At 39.8% G+C, this 22493-nt stretch overlaps 1 protein-coding gene across 1 annotated transcript in view; it reads right to left on the bottom strand.

Moving 5' to 3' along the window:
• The window catches only part of LOC143896662 (discoidin domain-containing receptor 2), a 163406-nt gene that overhangs the window by 6500 nt on the left and 134413 nt on the right, over positions 1–22493 (bottom strand). The window contains exons 9-14 of the mRNA XM_077404628.1: positions 21219–21409; positions 20756–20937; positions 15128–15250; positions 13214–13323; positions 7727–7927; positions 6194–6286 (exon numbers count right to left, since the gene is read on the bottom strand). Of these exons, the coding sequence (XP_077260754.1) occupies positions 6194–6286; positions 7727–7927; positions 13214–13323; positions 15128–15250; positions 20756–20937; positions 21219–21409 (900 nt within the window). The remainder of the gene's footprint in view (positions 1–6193; positions 6287–7726; positions 7928–13213; positions 13324–15127; positions 15251–20755; positions 20938–21218; positions 21410–22493) is intronic.

Here is a 22493-nt window from a genome sequence, read left to right as displayed (position 1 = left end):
AAATAATAAATCGTAATGACGAAGATCCAAAATCTGTGTAAAATTTATATATCTTATAAAATTTTAATTGCGTAATTTGCGAATTAGGTATAGTAGTGCTTATTGCTAATATATTATTTGTAATAGTAATTTTAGTAATCTATTATATATTACATTACTATATTCGTGATATTACGATATCAATTTAAATTATTTTGTCTGACGACTTCAAATATCTTGTAAAAAGATTTAAAAACATTAATAGATATTTGTTGCTACATATATAGAAATTTTTCGCGTACATGGAGAGAATTTTCTCTTAAAATTTACCCTGAAATCATGGTAGTTGTGGGACAATATGTACCACCAAGAATGTTATGTGAGCTATTCTGATTGATATCTACCATAATAAAAAATATTAATATCTATTACATTAAAATATAAAATATGTTTGATTAATTTTACTAAATTATATCTAGGAAGTTTCAATAATTTTTCAAAATGTACCAATCTGCTTGGTAATTTTTATTACGTTGTTTATTGTAAAATGTCTTGTATATTTTAAAAATTTCTTGGTTGCCAAGTTGTCTCAAGTTGGTAGTGAATTTAAGAATAAAATATAACAAAAAATTCTCTCCGTGTATATTAATTAAATATGTATATTAATACACTGAAAAGTATTATACTTTATGCAAAGCCAAACTCATTAATTTCTACTATCTAAATTTTAATAATTCATGAGATTATGACAGTAATTATTCAGAATTTATGAGATCAGAGAACAATTATTTTAATCTTCGTTGATTAAAAAATAATAATAGAATATAATTAAAATAATGTTAGTTTCTCATCGTATTTTATTTATCTTTTATTTTACGTGTTACACACACAAAAGGGAATTTTAAAATTATTATTATTGAGGAACGAGGATATCAGCGACATTACAGCTGCAGTTGTGTTATAAAAATGTAAAGAAGTGTGAAAAGAAAAAAGACGGCCCAAAATCAGACTGTATAACGAGCTATATGACGAAAGGCCTCCTTCGCGTTTGTAATCGAAAGCGGAACAAAGGCAGGCTTTCTTGACGGAGAACGGAATGTCTACATTCAGCTCTCACGACGACTTCTTCGGTGGATAAAGAGAATCACCCTCTGTCATTGTGCAAGTTGTAAGTCGAAGTTAAACTCGGAATCACTTGGCCATTTGACGCAAGCACGGGTGCTATTGTCAATAGGAATAGAAACGTTAAGTGTACTTGGCTGATTGACGCGGTTGTATAATTGAAGTCGAGGTTCCAGCGTATCAACATTGAAGTCGGACGTTCGGCGGCCCCCCCCCCCCCCCCTAAGTTAGATTGAAAGTTGAATATTGGATATGCGTTGCGAAGGAAACAAATGAACCATCGAAAGGTTTTTCAGGCAGAAATACGGCAGAGAAGAAGCCGAGACGCGGAAGAAAAGCCGTCTTCTTTGAATTTTTAACCGGTTGTTCGAACGCGTAAGCTCTCGTCAGCGGAGAATAAAATTCTTCTGCGCGCCAGCCTTCGGTATTCTCGAGGGTGGATAAGGAGAATCGTGCGGCCTCTTTTATCGCTCGAAGTTGCATTCTAAATCCCAATGTTGAGATCGGCGAGGCCGAATGATTGCATTACGAGTTAAAAACGTGCAACATTTTAGTATTAAAGTTTGCCTATACTCGCTGCAAATAGAAGCTTACAGCTTTGCTGCAAGAGAGAGAGAGAGAGAGAGAGAGAGAGAGAGAGAGAGAGAGAGCGAATACGAACGGAAGTATTTTCGAATCTCTTAGTAAAGCATCTGCAGAACGTATATTTTCCGCGGAAGAGCAGAAATGTTTATATCATATTTTTGGCTAAATGGAAGGTTAGAAATTGCAAAACTAAATTATCGTGATATTTTGAATGTAACAATTACAATGGTAGAAAAAATATTAAACATAATATTGAGTACTATGTCTCTACACTTGTTGCCAGAAAGGAAAAACGAAAGAAAACTCGTCCGGTACATTTGCGATTCGAAATAGGATGAAGGAAATCTCTTTTACCGGAATACGAAATACCCACACGCGGGAATACAGAATGCCAGGGCTTATGCTATTCCTGCTCCTTTAGAGCAGCACGTTTATTCGCAGGATGTCCACGCTATCGCCAATCTCCGATGTCGCACATTAGTAGAGTAGCATTATCAGCGTTATTGGCGAGAGTCGTATTATAACGCGAGATTTTATACCGTCGTTCGTATACAACACCGATCCTGATGTTTCTTCCGGTTGGACAAACACCCCTCGTAACTGGCAAATCCACTATCCTTTCCATCTTTAAAGCATTACATAGAGCAATCGATCTTCTCATTCGTCGGTATTCTTTTTCCATTCGAGCCAATTGAATTGCATTACCGTTTGATCAGCAATCGATCCCTTTCTCCTTTTTCACTCGACTTGGCCCCGACAATGACTCTATATAGCTATACCGCGCGCTCGCGAATGAAATAAGAGGCTACGATGGATTGGCAGTTTGTCTCGGACGAGAGAGGAGTCGGTAGAGAACATATTCTCTCGGTATACCCGACCGACTGGTTCCGATAACGTTTTAAACTTTATAGCACGAAGAATCCCACGCCGGGTTCGATTTAAATGAATAAAAATGTTTCGCTTCGCTCTTTCTCGTTTATTGCGCGATAGATAAATCGCGCGCGCAAAGGTCCTTCGAATAGGAAAGGGTAAAAATGCATTTTGAAAGTATAGCGCGCGCACCATTGATACCCGCAATGTCTATTTCTCTTTTGACGCCGCCAGTCACGGAAGAATTTATGCCCCACGGTGGAATTCCCATACGGTCGCGTATTTCACTGAATATCGTCGGTTCGTCACGCTGACGTGTGCCATCAAAGTGGAAGTTCAGCGGTGGTGTGCCATTAAATTCTGATTAAATTTTGATTAAATCCGGCGGCTATACAAAAGGCATCGATCTATTTGCAACGCGATCGGATCGTATCTCTATACGCTTTTTTTCCTCGCAAAAGCACAGAGAGGGATAACGCGTCGCGGTTTTGACGCAAGTGTCGCTTAAATTTTATAAAAATTCCGCGCGCAGCTTGTTAAAAATTTAAACAAAGCATTGGCCGCCGCGATCTCGCAGACGTCGACGTTCCACGAAAATATTTTGAAATTTGCAACACCATTAGCACTTTGTCATGAAAATGTGAAACAGCGTAAATTAAATATCTCATTTCGAATATCAACCAGCATATTATAGTACATATTATTAATATAAATTTAAAATTATAACTCTGAATTATACATTTCAAATTACTTATATATATTTCATATTTCTATATTAATCATAAAATAAACATTTTATCGGTTTAATTGTGCATGACGGTGAAGTACGTGAGACAGAGGACGACACAAAAGTTCTGACGACACTACTGAACGATATTTCTGCAATCGACGGGTCGAATCGGTGTCAAAAGCCCTCAGGAATGCTGACAGGGCTGATATCGTTCATGAAAGCTTCGCAGGAAGTGTCTCTCGCTATACATTAAGATTTACGAGCGAGGCGTTTGAGAGACACTGTCCAGCCGGAAACTAGGTCCCACGTGCTACGAGAGCTCGGCGGTTTGTGCGCGAATGTGCGATGTGCGCCCGCGTGTGTATATGCGGAAGATATACATATATGCACATATGTGCATCTAAACGTCCTATCGATTCGGCGAGATGGCCATTGCATTTCAATAACAGCCACGTAGATGGACTTCGTTCCATATACGATGTGTACTTTGTATTCGTAGATCGATGATTACCGATACCGGTCACTGTATACGTCATGTGCGGCGTATGAAGATCATCATAAATTTACTTATGCAATATGAGAAGAGCTTGGAAATTAAATGGAGCACGCTTGAAAGCATACAGAGAGTACGAAGAAAAAATATATAAAGTACTTTTCAAAGTGTGTCGCGGTAGAATAATTAATTAATAAATTACGCAACTTGTGAAATTGATTCAAAAATTTATAATATCTACGAGGTATAGATCGATGCAGCCCACATTTTATTAACGCAGTATTTTCATTAGTTTTACTGGCGTCTGCGCGTTACTCGTAGTCAATGGAAAATTCAAGGAGAATAATCGGCAAGTTCCGGCATTAAAATTTCACTACTAGCACAGGCTTCTTAAATTTTAACCTCTTGTGCTTTTAAGTTTAAGACGCGTTTGGATCTAAATGTATAAAAAATACACGCGTTTCTTTTTTTTCAGACAATATCTCCATAATCGGCCCTTCCCCGACAATCTCGATTTATACTTAATGCGTATGAGGGGCGAGATTCCTTTTAGTGCCTGAAAGGAAAATCGACCGCGAACGTGACAAATATTAGGCCATTATATTGGACTGAGAAAGGTGGCTATTGTGTGCTCGAAGTCGCGCGCACTTTGGGATTGCTCCTGCGAAAAACTCCGGAGGAATCACTCCGCGAGTAGTCTGAGAGGGACACAATATTAGAAGCTGATCCGAGATGGTTACGACGATTGAACGCGGTCGAATAAAAATAACATAAAATAAAATAAAACGTAGAAATTTTCTACACACTGAGGCCCGGACTACCGTTGGCAAACTATATAGCTGGCTGCTCTTCTCGCTGCATTCCTCGCGACGATTCACTAACAAATCGTTGATTTCCCATGCGGTTCCCGGCTCCGTTTGTTTTGGGGCTTATGGAAATGCACTGCGGGGGTTGGTATAATTCAATTTCATCGTGAGAGTGTAACGGGGGGAGAGAGAATCGATATCGGTGCCCCCGTCTCCCGTTTTAACAGGTTCTCGACGTGATAAAATCCTCCCTCCACACGTATATACACGTTCCCGGTGTACAACCACACATCTCTGTTAGTTATTAGACTGTGCCCAATTAAAGCGGACGGCACAATCTCTCGAGCGAAATCGCAGCGAGAGGGGGCACATATCCGTCGAAAGATAATCTCGATTCGCGACGATTTAAAGTCGATAGCACGGACCGCGGAGTCTTGTTAGCCCGATGAAGCGGAAAGCGAGACGGGCAAAAAATACGCCCCCCGCGGGGAAGAGGGGTGAGTAAATTTACGTCGGGAAATAAATCAAGAGCGGCAACGGATCCCATTTATCCCTTCCGCAATAACGTAAAAACCATGCCGCGACATTCGCGCCATACCTCTTCCGTGCGTTTGATTTCGCGACCGACTTTCAAAATTACTTTTCAATAAAAATCGCGTACGGCGGGGGGGAGGGGAATATACATCGCGTTTTTCAACCGGTTCCCCTCGCAACGGGGATCATCTCCAGGGATGCGCGTTAGAAATTATAAATCCTGCTGCATATTGTTGCCGCGCCACGGAAGCGTTTGTAATTTTCCTCGCGTCACGTCGACCGAGAAAATTCCCTTGTAATCTTACATCTCCTCGACACGCGTCGATGCATTCGCGCGAGAAAGAGCTTCATATTCACGTCTGTATTCAAATCTCTGACTCTCGTTCTCCAATTTCGTTTAATCTAAGGATCGCATGCGGAGTATAAGAAGATTTTTACACACACAACCGTCTATAGAAGATGTGATAAAAAGATGTATGCAATATAATCTTGATTTTTAACCCTAGCTAGCCATACTTATTTTCGAATCTTTCATTCGCCACACGCCGGTCTGTGAGACTGCTCGACTTCGTCACATTGTTATTTTCATTTTAATTATAATATTTTTAAGCTTGTACTGTAGAAATTGGAAATACAGACTTTGAATAAGATGTTTATGATAATATCAGGCCAAGAAAATTATTTGAACTTAAACTGAACTTGTTATAAGGAAACTAGAAAATTGTGTGTTATTATGTGAAAATTAGAAAATCGAAAAACATTCACGGTCCGCTGGAGTGTGGCGAGCTAGGGTTAAAATTATATCAGATAATTAATATATAAGAAAATTCTTATGTAATTAAATACATAAAAAAATTATAGAGAATTAATAACGATCGTTTGCCCACAAGCTTGTGTCGTTTAATGTATACATCGTAATACCATGCAAACCGAAGGCGAGAACCCGAGTGTTTAGATACATATAGTGAATACTGGTCGAGGACGATAAAGCCTCCCCGTATACGTAAGTTTATTCTCGAGAGATGAAAGCGAATCCGCGGGAGATTCGTTTCGGCAAAGTCCCATTGTACTCACCTAGTAGCCAGATCCCGATGAACGAAGTTCAGGTTCTCCAGATACCGCATGCCCGATGCGATCTGCGCCGCCATATAGATGAGACAGTTGAAACTGAAACGACGACGAAGCGGCGTGAGTTTCCTATACGCCCGACCGCCGCCGTCACCCTCGGAGGGATTCTCCTCCGAGGTGTAGGTCGACGGGAATACGGGGGGGGGGGGCTGCGTCAGAACGCTGTGTGTCGCTCACGATTAATAAACGCGTCAAACTCTCTCTCGCGCGCGGCGCGCGGGAGAAACTTATTGCGTGTTAACTTCAGCGACGGCAGCTCGTTGGAAATGAAACCGAGCTCCGGTTCGTTAGAGACGATTGCAGCACTTCGGCTGCCGTAATCTTGAATACTTTAAGCTCGGTAACAACAGCGCGTTGCCATATCTACATACATTACGGTAGTATACTCATATATCTCAGCGTTAACATTACAGCAGACGAGTTATCAAACAATGCCAGAGTTAATGAAGAATCGGAATTTCTTCTCGGATTTGTACGGCTAGATAATGTAATTTTCTTAAAATTTTCTTAAAAAAATTGCGATTTTCTACGATATGACGGTCTTCGAGATCTCAACGACTCGAGATTAGACAATATGAATTTCTCTGATAATTTTCAAGCAGAATACATGTGTCGGCGTACACATTACGACATTTGATATTTTTAGAAGTATTGAGAGCATTTGATTCGTCGATTTCAACATTTTTTTTTATCTTTCACGAGACTTCGGCGGAATATCAGCAGTTTCAACATGCAAAATTAAAAGGTCGATACCGCGACTTTTTATTGGTGCTACAAGGAATTCCGGAATACGCAAATTGGAATTTATATAATACCTATCGTCGCTAAAGACGCGATCGTGGATTTTTTAAATACTTTGATGCGAGGTAATAAAAATATTAATCGTGATGATATTAATATTTAGCTGCGTTTTCAGGGAACGTCTCATATAATGATAAAAAATCTTTATATCGCATTAGCCAAATATATACATATATGTATATATGTATATATTTTAAGACAGCGGGATATTGCTTTCAAACGCATAGAATGTGCGTTTCATGACTTTTTCACAATTTTATTCGCGAAAGGTACTCCAATTTGATATTTTTTGAAGATATTGCGTTGCTTTTATTTGGGAACGTTCAATTTCCGCAGCGATCGTTACATGAAACATCCTGCACGCGTGCTATTTTTTTTCGGAAAAACGACAGCGAATGTTTTGATAAACATTGCTCTTTCACTATATCAATAAAATAACAAGTCAGCAGAAAAATAATTGAGGGCGATACAGTAATTTTAACGAAATAAAAGAATAGAAATTTATAGTGATTATCACGACAATTCAAGAGTAATTTGTCTCAAATTTAGAAATTATAGCGATTAATATATAGGCATTAACACTAATTAACAATTTTAAGAAAAATTAGTCGTATATGAGGAGGATTATACCGAGTGCCGAGCCTTGATTAATCCCAAAATGTGTCGCTGGAAAGTTACCTGAGTGTCTTGACGCCAATTGGCATGGAATGCGCGTCTTCGGCAGTGATATGCGTCTTGAGGAACTGGCAAAGATCCCCGTGCTCCAGATATTCCATTACCACGCAATACGGTTCCTCGCGGTAACAGGCGCCCAGGACCCGTGCGATATTGCGATCTTCCAGAGCTGCCAGAATCCTCACGTCTCTTTGGAAGTCCAACCTGTGCGGGATTAACCCAGTTCTTCGGTGACTTATCACTAATACTGTAATTAATTAATCTCGCGGGAACTTCTCAGAATGAAAGAAGTCTAAATTCATGTTCGATTTTGCATCAATTATTGAGATGATTTTGTTATACGATTTTAAAGACAGATCTTTAACCCTCCGTTCTCTTGCACCCTCGAAGTGTACACGTGGGTCTGTCACGTTCGACGCTACAAACGCTATTTTTCTCTACCTTAAAGTATTTTTAAAAATCTGAAAAAATTCATGAACCATCTGTCTACATTACAGTTGACGATTTTATAGTCATTTTGAAAAACATCGTTTATTTAATATTTTCTGGCAGACTTGCAAGTTTTACAGTTACGAGCAGAAATCATTTTGGCTCGGACGCCGTAGACCCACGTATACAGACGCAGGAATAAAACGCGAGACACGAAATGTATATTCATGTGTTTAGATATGTGAGAAATACGAAATATATAAATATATATGTGCAAAATAACAAGGCAACGGTAAATAAATTTGATATCGCGTTAAAGCAACAAGAATCACCGCGTACGTTGTCCGTCCCAGATAATGACTCTCATATCGCGTTGCGCGTTCTCTGCATTGTGATCCCGACGCTCGTACAACGTTAACGACCGCAGTCGCCGTCCAGTTCGTTGGGTCGCGTACTTCCCGGATAAGGGAAGGCGCTTTTCAGCGCTATAGAGTACGCACATATGCGCGACGCGCCTTTCCACGCACAGGATCGTTACTCCGGCCTTACTTACGATCGGCTTGATAATGGCACTCTCGCGTGATAGTTTAACGCGACCGTTAACAAAACTGCGGCGCGCGGCGCCCTGCGTATCGATTCCCCGTAAACTAAGAATCCCGCTGGCGTCGCGCGCGATAGTCCTTCGAGCCCGGCAGCGTGGGCGAAACACCATGGTCTTGTCGTTGGCCACTATATGCAAAGTAGCCCGTTTAGCGTTACCGCCGCTTCTAGGGCAAGTTAATGACTTCGCATTAGCCGAAAGTTCGTATTCGCGGTTCAATCTTCCCTCCTCTTGTGCCGCTGACATCGGCGGTTATGCAGAAATCCCCCCGATTCTGCATGCGTTGGTGGTGTTCACGGTACCGCGAACGTGATGCCGAATTCGTAGTTTAATTTCGATCTATGACTGCGAGAATATCCTTTGTCTTCTCGACAACGATTTTTATCTTAATGGCATTATAATAAATATAAATCTACAAGAGCATTGTACTTAAGATATAATTATTAACTTAAGGCTATTATTAACGGATAACTTTCGAGAAACGGTATAAAAGCATTTAAAAAATTGCACTTAGATTTAATTATAACTTCTTGAGTTACAATTCTTGAAGTAAAAGTGGAACTTGCGCGTAGCAAATAGATCTTAACAAATTAGCAACTTCTAAAGTGACGAAACTTTATCATTGTGATTTCGATAGCTCGCGGAGGAGTGATAACCCGTCGAGTAAAACTTTTGTTTAAGGGAGGCACCTCCAATGACCTTGTCCTTCACATTTTTTATATTATGAAGATTATTCTTCTATATAACAATAAGTAAACTTTGAAAGGTTTTAGTCGTTGCTCGTTGTTTATTAAAAAGTTGTTAACAAAAAAAGTTAGAATGCTATAGTATATACGATATGAATCAAAAGGACAAAAAGAAGTAGTCTTGTTTTTTATACTTTATACAGTTTTTAATTTTATCATACAAATATATAGTAAGTACCTGTTAAAAAAAAAATAAAGCTAAACTTTTGTAATTTTCATAACAAAACGATATACTTATATAATAATATATTCTATATAATACATTCTTTAATGTACAAAATAATATACGTACAAAACCAAAATTTTAAACTATATTTGATCAATCTAATGGACACATAGAACTCATTACCTCAAAGAAAGCATCGATGCGTTCATCAAAATCATATATTTTTTTAAATAAAAGTTCTGCAAGATAAATACAATGCAATAAACCTTATTGTTATAAAAAATGTGTAAGTATATTTTGGGGCAGGACACACAGGATGCGAAGAATCTCTGTTGCTTGTTAAGATGTAAATTTATGCACGTACATTTTTAATGAGTAACGCATTAACGTCACAATGACATAGGTTGAGTTAGGTTATATTTTATAGCCAAAAAAATATACTTACAAATTTTTTACAAACAAGGTTTATTATTGTACGGTTCACGTATGTACGTAAATATTTTCTTAAATGTACATGTGTCAGAAAATTACGTTCTACTCATCAAATTTATTTTGTTAATAACTTTTTAATAAACAACGAGCGATGGCTAAAACCTTTTGAAGGTTACTCTGGAGGGTTATAATATATGTAATATATGAAGGACAAGATCATTGGAGGTGCTTCCCTTAAACATCAGAAGTTTTACTATCCGTCGTTTGCCTCGAATGGACGCAAATCGGAGCAATCGAGCCGATGCATTATTTTTAATAAAGTATCACCGCGCGAGTTGCGCATTGTGATACGCATGGCGTATAAAACATTTCTTATCTATCGTTAGCATAGCGGGGGATGCGAGCATCCCTCGTTGTACTTTTTTTATTTATAATCGCGTAACAGACCCTTACGATCACTGTTAGACTCTATACGCAATGATATGCAGGCAATGTAAATTTTGCAAAAGAATCGATAAAACGCGTAACAGTATAAATAAAAAAATTAATCTCAAATATATTCAACAAAATTAGAATACAAAGTTAATTATGCAGTAAAAATGTAATTAATATAAGTATTAGAATAACGAATTGACGCCGCGTGGCAAGGATTCCCTTTAGGTATCTCTCGCGACATGTTGGCATGCACTATTAAAGGATGAAATTTAAACCAGTGTACCTTGAGTTAAATAACATTTTGTCAGTTTTAATTACCATGTGTGTCGAAATTTATTATTTTAACACAGAACAGTATTATTTTAACTCCATTTTAGTTATTAACATTGGTTTAGTTAAATTAACGACATATTAAGTAAAAGGAATGATTAACATTGACTCAAATTGAGTATAATTCGACACTACAAATTTAACGGTGTACCTAAGAGTGCGGATTTGCGGTTCCCATACGTCGCAGCAGTTGCTCGCGTTTCGACGCGGCGGGCGAACTCGCCGATGCAGTCACGAGATGCTATAAGTCATCCGCGCGATAGGAGCTTGTTGCGTGAGCAAATGTTGAGGATACACCGAAGATCTTTTGAAGATCTTTCTCGCGCGCGAGATAAAATACGACGAGTCTCGGGAACCGTATGTGTATCTAGTCGTTATATACGGGATCGACAGAACTCGATTTTTGTCCGCGGAGATTGTTCCGGCAATCTTGAAAGTTGATCTTCTTTTAACTCAAATGTTCAATAAATTCTTTACATTTCTTTACACTTAATTATTAGCATCGATTAGTTAAATCGATCATCGGTTTAAGTATGTGGATTTATTGTTCCGACAAAACTTAGAGCTGTGTGTTTCAAAACCAAAAAATATTCGGCGCGCAGTTCACTTGGAATATAAAATAAAAATCACACAGAAATATATTAGTATCGACACAAACATCCTGTCACGGCTCTATCTAAGCCCTTTGTTATTTAAGTGATCTCAAATGTTCAGATACCTATATACTTATAGCTTTCGCTTGAGTTTCGCATTTTTGTAAAGGTTTAACGAATGGATTGATTATGTGAAAATTGATTCTCCCGGAACTAAATAGCGAAACGTCGATAAAGCGTGTCGATTGAGGTAATGGTTAACAATACATAAATTAATCACTTTCGTAAGATGCTTGTGCAATCACTTCGCACTCGCACACAACGTAATGTATCATGCCGGTGCACTCTGTTACGGAATTGCAATATGCAGCGAAACTCCTCGTACAAGTAGACACACTCTACTGCACGCTAAATCAGCCAAATTGCTCGCTATTCTCCGTTCACGTCGTCTGAGACGTCCGACAGATTGCTCCGTGGACGGAGTCGACGAAATTTCTCTTCGGCTTCGATGCCAGGAGTGTACACCGGGCGGTGCGGTATCCAATGGGGAGGGCCGTCGATTTTCGTATATGTTTGTCGGTGGGAAGCTTTGTCATCTCCGCTACGAGGTCTCCCGCCCTTCGTTCCGCGCAACGTCGGCCCGTGGTGCGCGCCAAAGTCGGACCCGATACCCTATCTCCCTCCCGGTCATTGTATGCAAATCCGTTCCATTCGTGGAATCGAATTGGCCTTTTTTTGATGTCTGACGCGAGATAGTCGCGAGAACGATCGTCCGGGAACGGTATATCCGGACGTTTCGCCGCCGCGGGGCTTCCTCGGCGGACGTCGCGCCGCGACGCGGGTCGTCGCGTGCATTCGGCCGGGGAACACGGACGGGGACTGGTCGTTCTCTATCTCCAAATTTGATGTATCACGTGCTGTTGCCACGATAACGGTCGCTCTCGTATAATTTAGTTTGCCGCCCTCTTTTTCCGTATTTTTGGACGTGTGCCTTATATGCTGTTACGCGAACTCCCGTTTCCATCTCGCGAAAATACTTCCTCTTATGTAAATTTCGATACCGTGGGCTATCGAGCTGAAAATTGTTTTCAACTAACGCGCGCGATAGTTGAAAACGCGGCGATTCGATACACAAATTGAGTCAAATATACTCAATTTTAGTCGTTTTTAACCATTCCTATATAGGTCGCCATTCAACTCCTATTCAATTTTAGTCATTAAGTTAACCAAAACAACGTTAATTTAACTAAAATGGAGTTAAAATAATATTACTGTTCTGTGTTAAAACAATAAATTTTAACACACATGGTAGTTAAAAATAACAAAATGTTATTTATCTCAAGGTATTGGCAAATTTCATCCTTTAATATTTATTAGTGCATAGAGATGTTAACTAATGCATAAAAAGTTTACTAAATCTGAGTGTACTTCTTCATCTAACATTTTACGATCAATTTGTCTCACGATGAGCCTGGATCGCATTTTTTTAACGTTGACTATATCGATCGTATCTGTTCCGGGAGTGAAGTAACTTATGATCTGTATGTCGATCGATATCAATAATGATGCATAAAAGTCGCGAATGCGATCGGATAGCAGACGTGGAAACGCGTCTCCACAATGGACGTAAAAAGTTTATCGTTGTATGTACACGTGAAAATGAAACGGGTTAGAGAAAGGCATGCTCGCGTTCAATCAAGCGTCACCATAACGAAACAGAATGCAAATTTCGGCTTCCATACGGACGTGTATACTCACTTTTCCTTCTCGCTGGCTTCCGGCAGTAAAAACTTGACGGCGACGAGTCGCTTGCCGAGGGTAGTCGTCGTTCCGTATTCCGGAATCCCTTCAGCTTCCGCCACGTATACCTTTATATGCATAATTTGTTTGAATTGCGTTATGTACATGCATGGAAATTACTCATGATCGGGGTAAATTTTGCAGAAATAACCGAAATTCTGTTGTAATTTCGGTGAAATCTCGTCGTACGTGATTTTGCATAAAGTCAACTCTTGGCTAATTTTATTTATCGATTATATTTTATCCTTTTTTAGATAAATAACAATTTGGCAAGATCAGTAATTTTTACTTGGTTTTTCAATTATACAACAAAGCCGAGGTTCTTCTCTGTTTTTAATCTTAGCGTATTATTTTTAAAGAAAATGCAGATTCTTTTGCAATACAGTGAAATCTAAATAAATACAAACCAAGAGAAATTCACTCTCATATTTTATAGTTCCAAGAAAAGTCTGTCTTGCAATTTTATCCTTCCCTTACTTTACGATTATGATAAAATTATGATGCAATTATGATATAGTCTTTTCATTAACCGATAATATATAAAACTACATTCAGAGAACTTTCTGAGCTGTAGTAATCGTGGCCTACAAGTCTATAACGGAAGTAAAAAAATGATCGATTGTCGTATGCATCGCGTAACACATTACGATTGTATCCTTTTGCGACTTCCGCGTAAGAGATTCGACGATCTCGCAAGTCGACCGGGACTCGAGATCGACATGACCGATCTTGCGTACTCGTGGGAAGTCTCGCACGATCGCGTCTGCATGCGGATGCATCCGCGTCCACGGAAGTCTGACGCGGCAACTGGCGAACTGTGCGAAACGAACGAGCGAACGTTTCGGCGATCCTCCTCCTCCTACTACTCCTCGTCCTCCTCCTCCTGCTCGCCTGTCATCATTAACGACGCGTCGGTACCCGAGGCAGGAAACAAAAGGGAATTATTAGCCGCTCTAACGCATCCTAAACTGATTATCCTCGACGACCCCGACGAGGCGCCATTGTGCCGGCGAAGAATAACGCGTCCCGGGCACTTCATTAATCGACGTATTGTTGCGCATCCTGTGCACGTTGAATTGCCTGTGCGCGCTGCGCCGCGCGCCCAACAAACGGATTGATTTCGCGATCGTCGACGGAGGAGTTGCGACACATCGCGCAAATTCACGCGGGATAGGACGAACTTGCTTTATATTCGTGTAAAATTACATGGCAATGGATAACGCTGATAAATTAATTGTTATAACGGCGTAAGGCGTAACAATTTTTCTACGTTACACTAAAGTAATTCCATATCTCTCAAAATTACACCAGATAATTTTCAAAACAAATTAGAGAGTATAAGTTATAATATACTAGATGCACAAATAATCACAAATTAAGCTGTTTTTGCAAGTTTCTAAAGTTGAAGTTTCATCAGCATTAACTTGGTAACGGGCGCCTGGGATTTTTACATCTCAGTATCAAAAAATGAAGTTCACGTCACAGTAATTTTAATGTGCTTCTTTTATGTTTTTAAATATTTTTTTGATTTGTTCTTACTTTTTTTTAGATAATGTTGAATAAATCTATATTATCCTTAAGTACTGGAAATCACTAATAAATTACTAACAAATACTAATAAATTATAAAACAATAAAAAATATACGATATGTAATTAATAACAATGATTTTTAATTGGGGTGTAAAAATCACCCCAGATGCCCAATCACGCAAAAAAATCAAGCGCCCGTGCGATTTATTAGCGTAATAGACGTTACACTAATCAAGGTTCGTTGATGGATAGTTTATCGATTTATCCACTGCCCGTGTCTAATTGGGAATAAATACTTATTATTCGCGGGGTGTAATTGTGTAATAACCAATGTCAATTACCGTTCCGAAGGCGCCTTCGGCGAGTTTGGAGAGCATGCGAAGGCGATGCCGTGGGAAGAGCGGTACGCTGGTCTGCTCCAGACGTCTCTTCAGGGCCGAGAGTACCTCCTGTTGAGTCGGCGACTGCAACACGAAAGCGCAGATGCATTGTGCGGGCTATCCGACGATAATCAACGGTCTGTGATCACGCTAGTCTCGCCAGAGCGCGCATCGTGGGTATCGCAGAATCTATCGGCCGTCATTCGACAAACGGCCTTATCCCCTTCGATCCTTCGCGTTCACGTCTGCGGATTATCGAGTGCACGAGAGAGCGAGCACGCGGAAACTGTAGCGCAACTTACAAGTGTTCTATTGGTCGTGAAATATTGTCGATTGGTAAAAGCCAACTCGCAGAATGTTAGATGATAAGACGCGATATATCTCGCTCGCTACTTTCATCGAAATACTTTTCCGCTCTGGGATTATAGAATATTTCAGTGAGATACGTGAAAAATTATAGGACATTGCAATAAAGCGTTTTAAAGTAAAGAGAAATAACATATAGAAATCTTGTCGGATTTCGTGGATCGTTTGAAGGATCGGAATACACGAGATTTATAAATATTCCGTTACGCGAATTGTTGCACTCATATGGAAAATGGACGCACTTGTGCAACAACGTATTGTTAATACGCTGTGTGCACAATCGTCTATTTTCATTCGGGGGATATGTATACGTAACTGATCGCGGAAGTCGTTCTGAAACCTGATGGTCTCTCATAAGTGAGAGTGACATGAAAAGAAATATTGTCGAACGCGTCCGGGTGTATACCGCCGAGTAATCCCCCGTTTTACGGATAACAGTGAATCCGCCCGGAGAAGGATGATTGGCATTGCTACGAAGCGTCAAGGCCAGACTCGCTGCGACACGGGGTGAAATGTTTTGACTGTTTCGAGTGGCGCTGTCGGGTGTCAATCACGCGCAGACGTCTCGACGTAGACACGGGCACTTTCGGATCTGGAGCGTTCCGTCCCGGGGAGCATTGTGCCCGGATCAATCTCGATTCACGCCGCGGAAACGCCGTATACGCAAAGCGCAATTACCAGATGTGTCTATCCGCGGGACACATCGCGTATCTCGGCGCAGAGAAAGGACTCACTCGACAGTGAAGAAGCTGTTTGCATTCATGACTTCGAGGGAATCGATCGTGGAACAGGGCGGCAAATATGCTTATCAAGTATTCTCCCTTATATCTCCCATAGAATCCCGATCCAAGGCAGAATATTGTGCAATAAAAAATACAAAACACTTTGAATGTCTAAATCGTCCGCCGCGTGATTATAACTCGAGCGACCTCTCGCATTCGTAACAAGATATAAATAAAGATTGTCACAATAAAAATAATTAGGTATGTTACGCTCGATGAAAGTAACAGCTAATTAAAGCGAAAAACGGCCAATTTTCGAGCAATAATAAAGGTGTTAAAAGATACATTAAAACAAACTTGTTTATTAAAAATTTGACAGAATAAGCTGTTTACGTTTCGAACCATAATAAACACAACGAGAAACGTTTTTCGGTTTTCCAGTTTTCGCATAATATAACATAATTATCTAAACAGAATAATAAATTTCTTTCGCCAGTATATAGAATAACAATTAAAGTAATTTAAATCGACCTGATTGGCAATATATATAACGTCTTTCCGATATGAACATTGAAAAACTGTGAGCCAACTTGGTTTGTCGGATTCACACAGCACTTTTTTCAGATCAATATCGAGACATTATTAATTTTGACCATGGTTTTGGTCAGTTGATGTAATTTCTAAATTAAATAGTTTTTAATTTTATTGCGAAAAATATTACCCCAGCCAGGGTTTGAACCTGGAACCTCCCGTATACCGTGCGGGTGATTTTACTTGCTGACTGTCGAGATTTTCTTCATGAAAATGCATTAATAAACAAATAGTCGCGCGCAATGTTATTTCTAAAATATATAATTGTATATACAATTAAAAATCAGCCATTTTCTTCTGCAGAAAATAATTCATCTGAAACATGTACCTTCTGTATTTTGTCGCCACTTTAAGACAAATTGGGCGTCACACGGCTCTTAAAACAAGAGATTACTTGCGTCATAAAATTTTGTACGGGCCGTATGCTCTCGCCGGCACTCGATCCCGGGATGGTTGGCCGTGAAATCAACCCCTATCATCGCGCGATATTTTTGCAATGTCGACTGGATGAGCTTCACCGCTGGAGGCGGGGAGGCGGTTGGAAACGTGATTACACGACGCGCTTTCTCTCCGCAATTAACGGAGCGGACTGAACCGAAAGCCGCTGAACCGCGTAATGATGATACATTCCATGAGGGTTGCATGCAGGTTTGCAGCGGCGGTCGTATCCGCGAGAGGACCCCTGTCGACGTGTCCTGTCGACGGGAGTTCGTTTACCAGGCCGTGCGACGACGGCGATCAATCGATCGATTTCGCGGACAACCCGTTGACTATGCCGCCAGACTCCGGCTCTATTTCCGGCGCGTGTGGGACGAGCCGCGATAGCGATTTATCGTCTAAGCAGAGCGACGTCACACGCCGGCTGTTTTGCCGTCCGTCCCGCGTTCGGCGATTTGTTCCAATTACCCTTTTCCGAAGTCACGTCGCTCCTGTCGCGTTAATTATAATTATTTGCGTTGTGCTAGGCGTGGAAGTTACAGTCGCGCAGTTAGGTATACTGAGAAAACATAACGAAACAACTCTTATTTTTATGTGTCAATCACGGATACTGAAATAAGTGATGAAGATAACGATAATTCAACGAAAATTACGAAGTTAGTTAACAGTAAAAGTTAAAAAGATTTCAATATGTTTAATTTCGACAATGTAAATAATTATCTAAACGTTTCTTTACATTTTTTTAAAGATTAGTTATAGAATCTAGATTAAAAAATATTAGATATAATTGAAGAATCTTGGTAAGACTCGTAGAAAACAAGCATAACTTTGATGCAAATTTCACCAATAAAGTTTCAACCGTTGAGTATTTTTTATCCAAAGATCATAAAAAGTTAAAAAGATTTCAATTAATATGTTTAATTTCGACAATGTAAAGTTATCTACACTTTTTTTTATATTTTTTAGAGATTGATTAGAGAATCTAGATTAGAAAATATTAGATACATATATTTGAGGAATCTTGTAAGACTCATAGAAAACAAGCATAACTTTGAACTTTGATACAAATTTCACCAATACAGTTTCAATCGTTTTTATCCAGAGATCATAGCATGTAATTGCATAATAGAAGAAACATCAGATGATATTACTTATAATATATTATTCCCATACATGAAAGGTGCGCATAAACTCGAACGGCCATTTCAAAGACAGCTTTTACTGCATGTGTATCAAGCGAGGTATCAAGTATTGTCGGCCTCCATCAGCAGCGAACGGTATCGCCGTATTGTTGACACCGGAGAAAAACATCCGTCAATACCGATTATTATACGCTCGCTTTTAACTTGATCTTCGCGGCCGCGATCCCGTGATTCTTTTCATGTCGATAGAGAGCCCAGGGGATCGTCTCGCGTGCTCAATGTCGGTCCGGAGGGGTTCCCGCGCTCTTTTCCGCCCTCGTATAGCGCTCTGGCATTCTGGATACGAGCTACGTTATACTGTACCCACGGGAGGTATATCCGCCCCAAATGTTCCGTTCTCGTTCCACCATATTGATTTAAATTATTAATTGCGAATTTATCTCCGACCGGTGAAAAGTTACGTTTAATGGCACGAAAACGGCGCGCACTTTTTTTCGGCTTTTTATTTATAGAGCGCACATTAAAATCAGTCGGCAGTATTCGTTAAACGTTAATGCCATCGCCTTTCCTTTTCTTGATTAATATAGATTCTCATCGTCTTGCAATACCCACAATTATATATATATATATATATGTAGGTCCAGAGGTATGTTCCGGGACTGTTTACGTTTTTTGAAATGTACAGTCCTGGAATATAACGCATATATATGTAATCAGATTCAAAAAACTGTCCTGTATATATATATATATATAATATACCGTGCTAATTAAGCTAAAGATATTTTTCTACCCTATTTATTGAATAACGTAGTAAAATACAAATGTTAAACGAGAAATATAATATTAACGTATGTTTACATACAAAGATCCAAAAAAATATTTTTGGTTTTTTCAAGACGTTTTCTCTAAAGTCAATAAAGATAAATAATTTGATTTATATTAAAAATTGATATTTAATGGAATCTTTTTTCTGCATTGGATCGTTATTAAAGGACCCCGCACAATTTATATAAAAAAAAATGTTTTCGGTCAATTTTTTTAAATTTTTAATATGTTGAAGTACCCCCAATAGCAAATAATAGTTAATATAGTAAAAGCACGAATAAAAGCCGCAAATTTTCATAGAAGAAATGCAATCATGGAATCAATTGAATGAAAATCATGTACCCCATTTTCCTAGCTTTACAAGGGAATGTTTGGAACTCATCGGTCTCTCACCGATTTTGGATATGTTTTGAATGGGTATTGGATATGTTTTAGAGTAGAGAAAAATAACAAATACGTATTTTTTTATCGGCTTCGAAGCATGTTTAGGAGTTAAAACAACCCCTCGAAAAAACTTCCATGTGTTTGATTACGAGTTGAATGTGTCTGACACCGTGAGGTACATGAAAAAATGTTTTAAACAAAAAGGTTAGGTGTACTTAGATATTTTTAAATGTTGAATTTTTGCAAAAATAACACTGAACGGTGAACGCTATTTTCAAATGCCTATAACTTGATCCAGAAACTAATCATAGAAAGTTGATAAAATTTGTAACTTTTCATCAGAGACACACACAAGTACTACAACATATTAAAAATTCAAAAAAAATGGCCAAAGAAACGTTTTTTTTCATATAAAATATTATAAATCATGCGGAGTCCTTTCTCTTATAATATTGAGATACCATTAAAGTTAACGAAAGATTTCATCTTGTTCATTTTAAAATTGCAAAATTATTTCTGTTACATTCTGGTTTTCGACATCTAGGTTCGTGGGCTTGACGCATATATCATTAATTAATGTTCCTGATGGGTACTCGTCGCAGCTATGTTGGAATGTGACGTCAGAAGCGAGAAATGACACGTTGAAAATTCTTGCGTAGTATTTCCAAATAAAAAGATATTTGCTTAAAATAACACTACAGATCACTTCAGCACACTTCGAAAATACTCCGAGTTGAGATCTATACCTCTTTCCCTTGACAGTTAATAAACAGCCGTAAAACGAATGTGATACGATGCAGGCTTGTGCGCAGGCGCATGACTAAATTTCATATTACATTCATTTTACGGCTGTTTATTAACTGTCAAGGGAAAAGGGTAAGACTTAACTTCAACTCGGCGTATTTTCGAAGTGTGCTGAAATGATCTGTAGTATTATTTTAAGCAAATATCTTTTTAATTGGAAATACTACGCAAGAATTCTCAACGTGTCAATTCTTAACATTTCTCGCTTTTGACGTCACATCTCATGAGATGTCGGGAAAAAGCCCAGAAGCCTTAACGTCATTAAAAAACGAATATAAAATGATCTCATAAAGTACTAAGAGATATGAATCTGTCACCTTCTTGTCCTCGGTCTTCGTGGCCCGCGAGCTCTTGGAGAAGAAGCTGTCCTGGTCGCCGGTGGCGCTGGAGACGGTCGCCCCGCGGCCGGCGCCGGCATCCTGATTGAGCAGGGGCACCGTGCCGAGTTCCGGTACCGCATAATCGTACGACGTGTCAACTGCACCGTTCGCGTACACCGCTGCGGATGATATAGCAAAGGAGGAGCGAGCGCAGAAGGGGATGGCGTATTGATTGCGGTCAGGGCGAATGCTTTGTTGCCGGGACCGTATATGTAGGTGCACGGCCGTTGGCACAGGAGCCACGGCTGTTCGAATGTGTGTACGCGGAGTGCGTACATATGTGTGTCTGCACGAGCGTGCGCGAGTGCGCGAATATAGTCACGAGTAGATGTATAGGTATATGGATGTCGTGTGTGTAGATGTATGGATGTAGGTGAAGACGCGTTCGAGCGCCGCATACCTGAGTGATTGATGTTGGTGCCCTTGTTGTTCAGCATCATGTCTTTCATCTCCATAACGACGGTGCTGTAGCTGTAGTACGGCGCGTACTTTAGCGCCTGATACGGCTCTTGGTAGTCGTCCAACTTCACGATGTCTAAGAGACGATTCCCGAGATCGCGGGGCAAAGTCGGCAGAGAACCGCCCGCGTATCTGAAAGAGGAGCGATCGATTAATAGCTCAGATCGCGTTCCATCTCTCGTCAGATTACGATGGCTGATAATTTCTTAGCTACATCACTCGCGCTCTCCGATTATAGTCGCAAAGAAATAACGGTGCAACATATATTCCCTTCTGGGCATATGTGACTCGATATATTTATCATATAATCTACTATTTATTAACTCCAATTGCAATAGGCATCTTTTATCAGTCCCTTACTCGAGCTGTGCATATAATACATAAACAGCCTCACTTAAATCGTAATATCAATGCGGTCGGATATTACATTCGACCCGCCTCACATTTAAAGAGAATTACGCATACAAAATGTATTGGAATGACTCCGACTTTGCGGATTGTATACGGATCTTTGGTTTTCAAGGGCAGTATATATTTTCCGCTCGAGAATTTTAGTATCATGTGTGCGGAGCACACGCGATCCGTCAAAGGACCGGCGGCGCAACATTCGCACGCCTACTTGAAGTTACACGTTACACGTTCCTCTCTTTCGCTACGAAGCTCGCAACCTGCAATATCGGATTGCACAAAGCGGACAGAGGGGGGGCTCGGGAGGAGAGGGATCGATGCCGAAACCTGGTGCGGGATGCTTCGGAGTTACGAGGCGGCTGTAGGATCTCTCCTTTGGAGACATTCGTGCCGCACAAACTCGATATATTGCCCGAGGATGTCCGTTATTGGACGTTATTGGACGTTCGCTAACGAGCACGGTGGATGGAAAGTTTATTGGAAGGCCGCTTCCGTCATCTGAGCGTGTGGACACAAACTTGGAAGAAATGAGGAGAGCACGGCTTCGTACGACGCGGTCGTGTATTACCGTTAAACACGCTTCGCGATGCAAAAGCGAGTATTCGTATGGTCCTATATCCGGCTGTCTAGACATCCATGGTCACGCAATAAATAAGAACCGACTAAAAGTAATAAACATCATTCAAAGTTGCTCCATCTTACTAGCTGACAAATTTAATTATTATAAAGTTATTTTCTATTAAATTCATATTTAATTAATTACTTAAATTATTATAAAGTTATAATTATTCAAGATATCATATCATAT

Source organism: Temnothorax americanus, unplaced genomic scaffold (assembly GCF_048541705.1).
Source record: "Temnothorax americanus isolate GAGA-0224 unplaced genomic scaffold, ASM4854170v1 Scaffold19, whole genome shotgun sequence".
In the NCBI taxonomy this organism is placed as follows: domain Eukaryota; kingdom Metazoa; phylum Arthropoda; class Insecta; order Hymenoptera; family Formicidae; genus Temnothorax; species Temnothorax americanus.
Note: the sequence above shows the minus strand (reverse complement) of the source record. Positions and strands in the feature narration are given on the sequence as shown.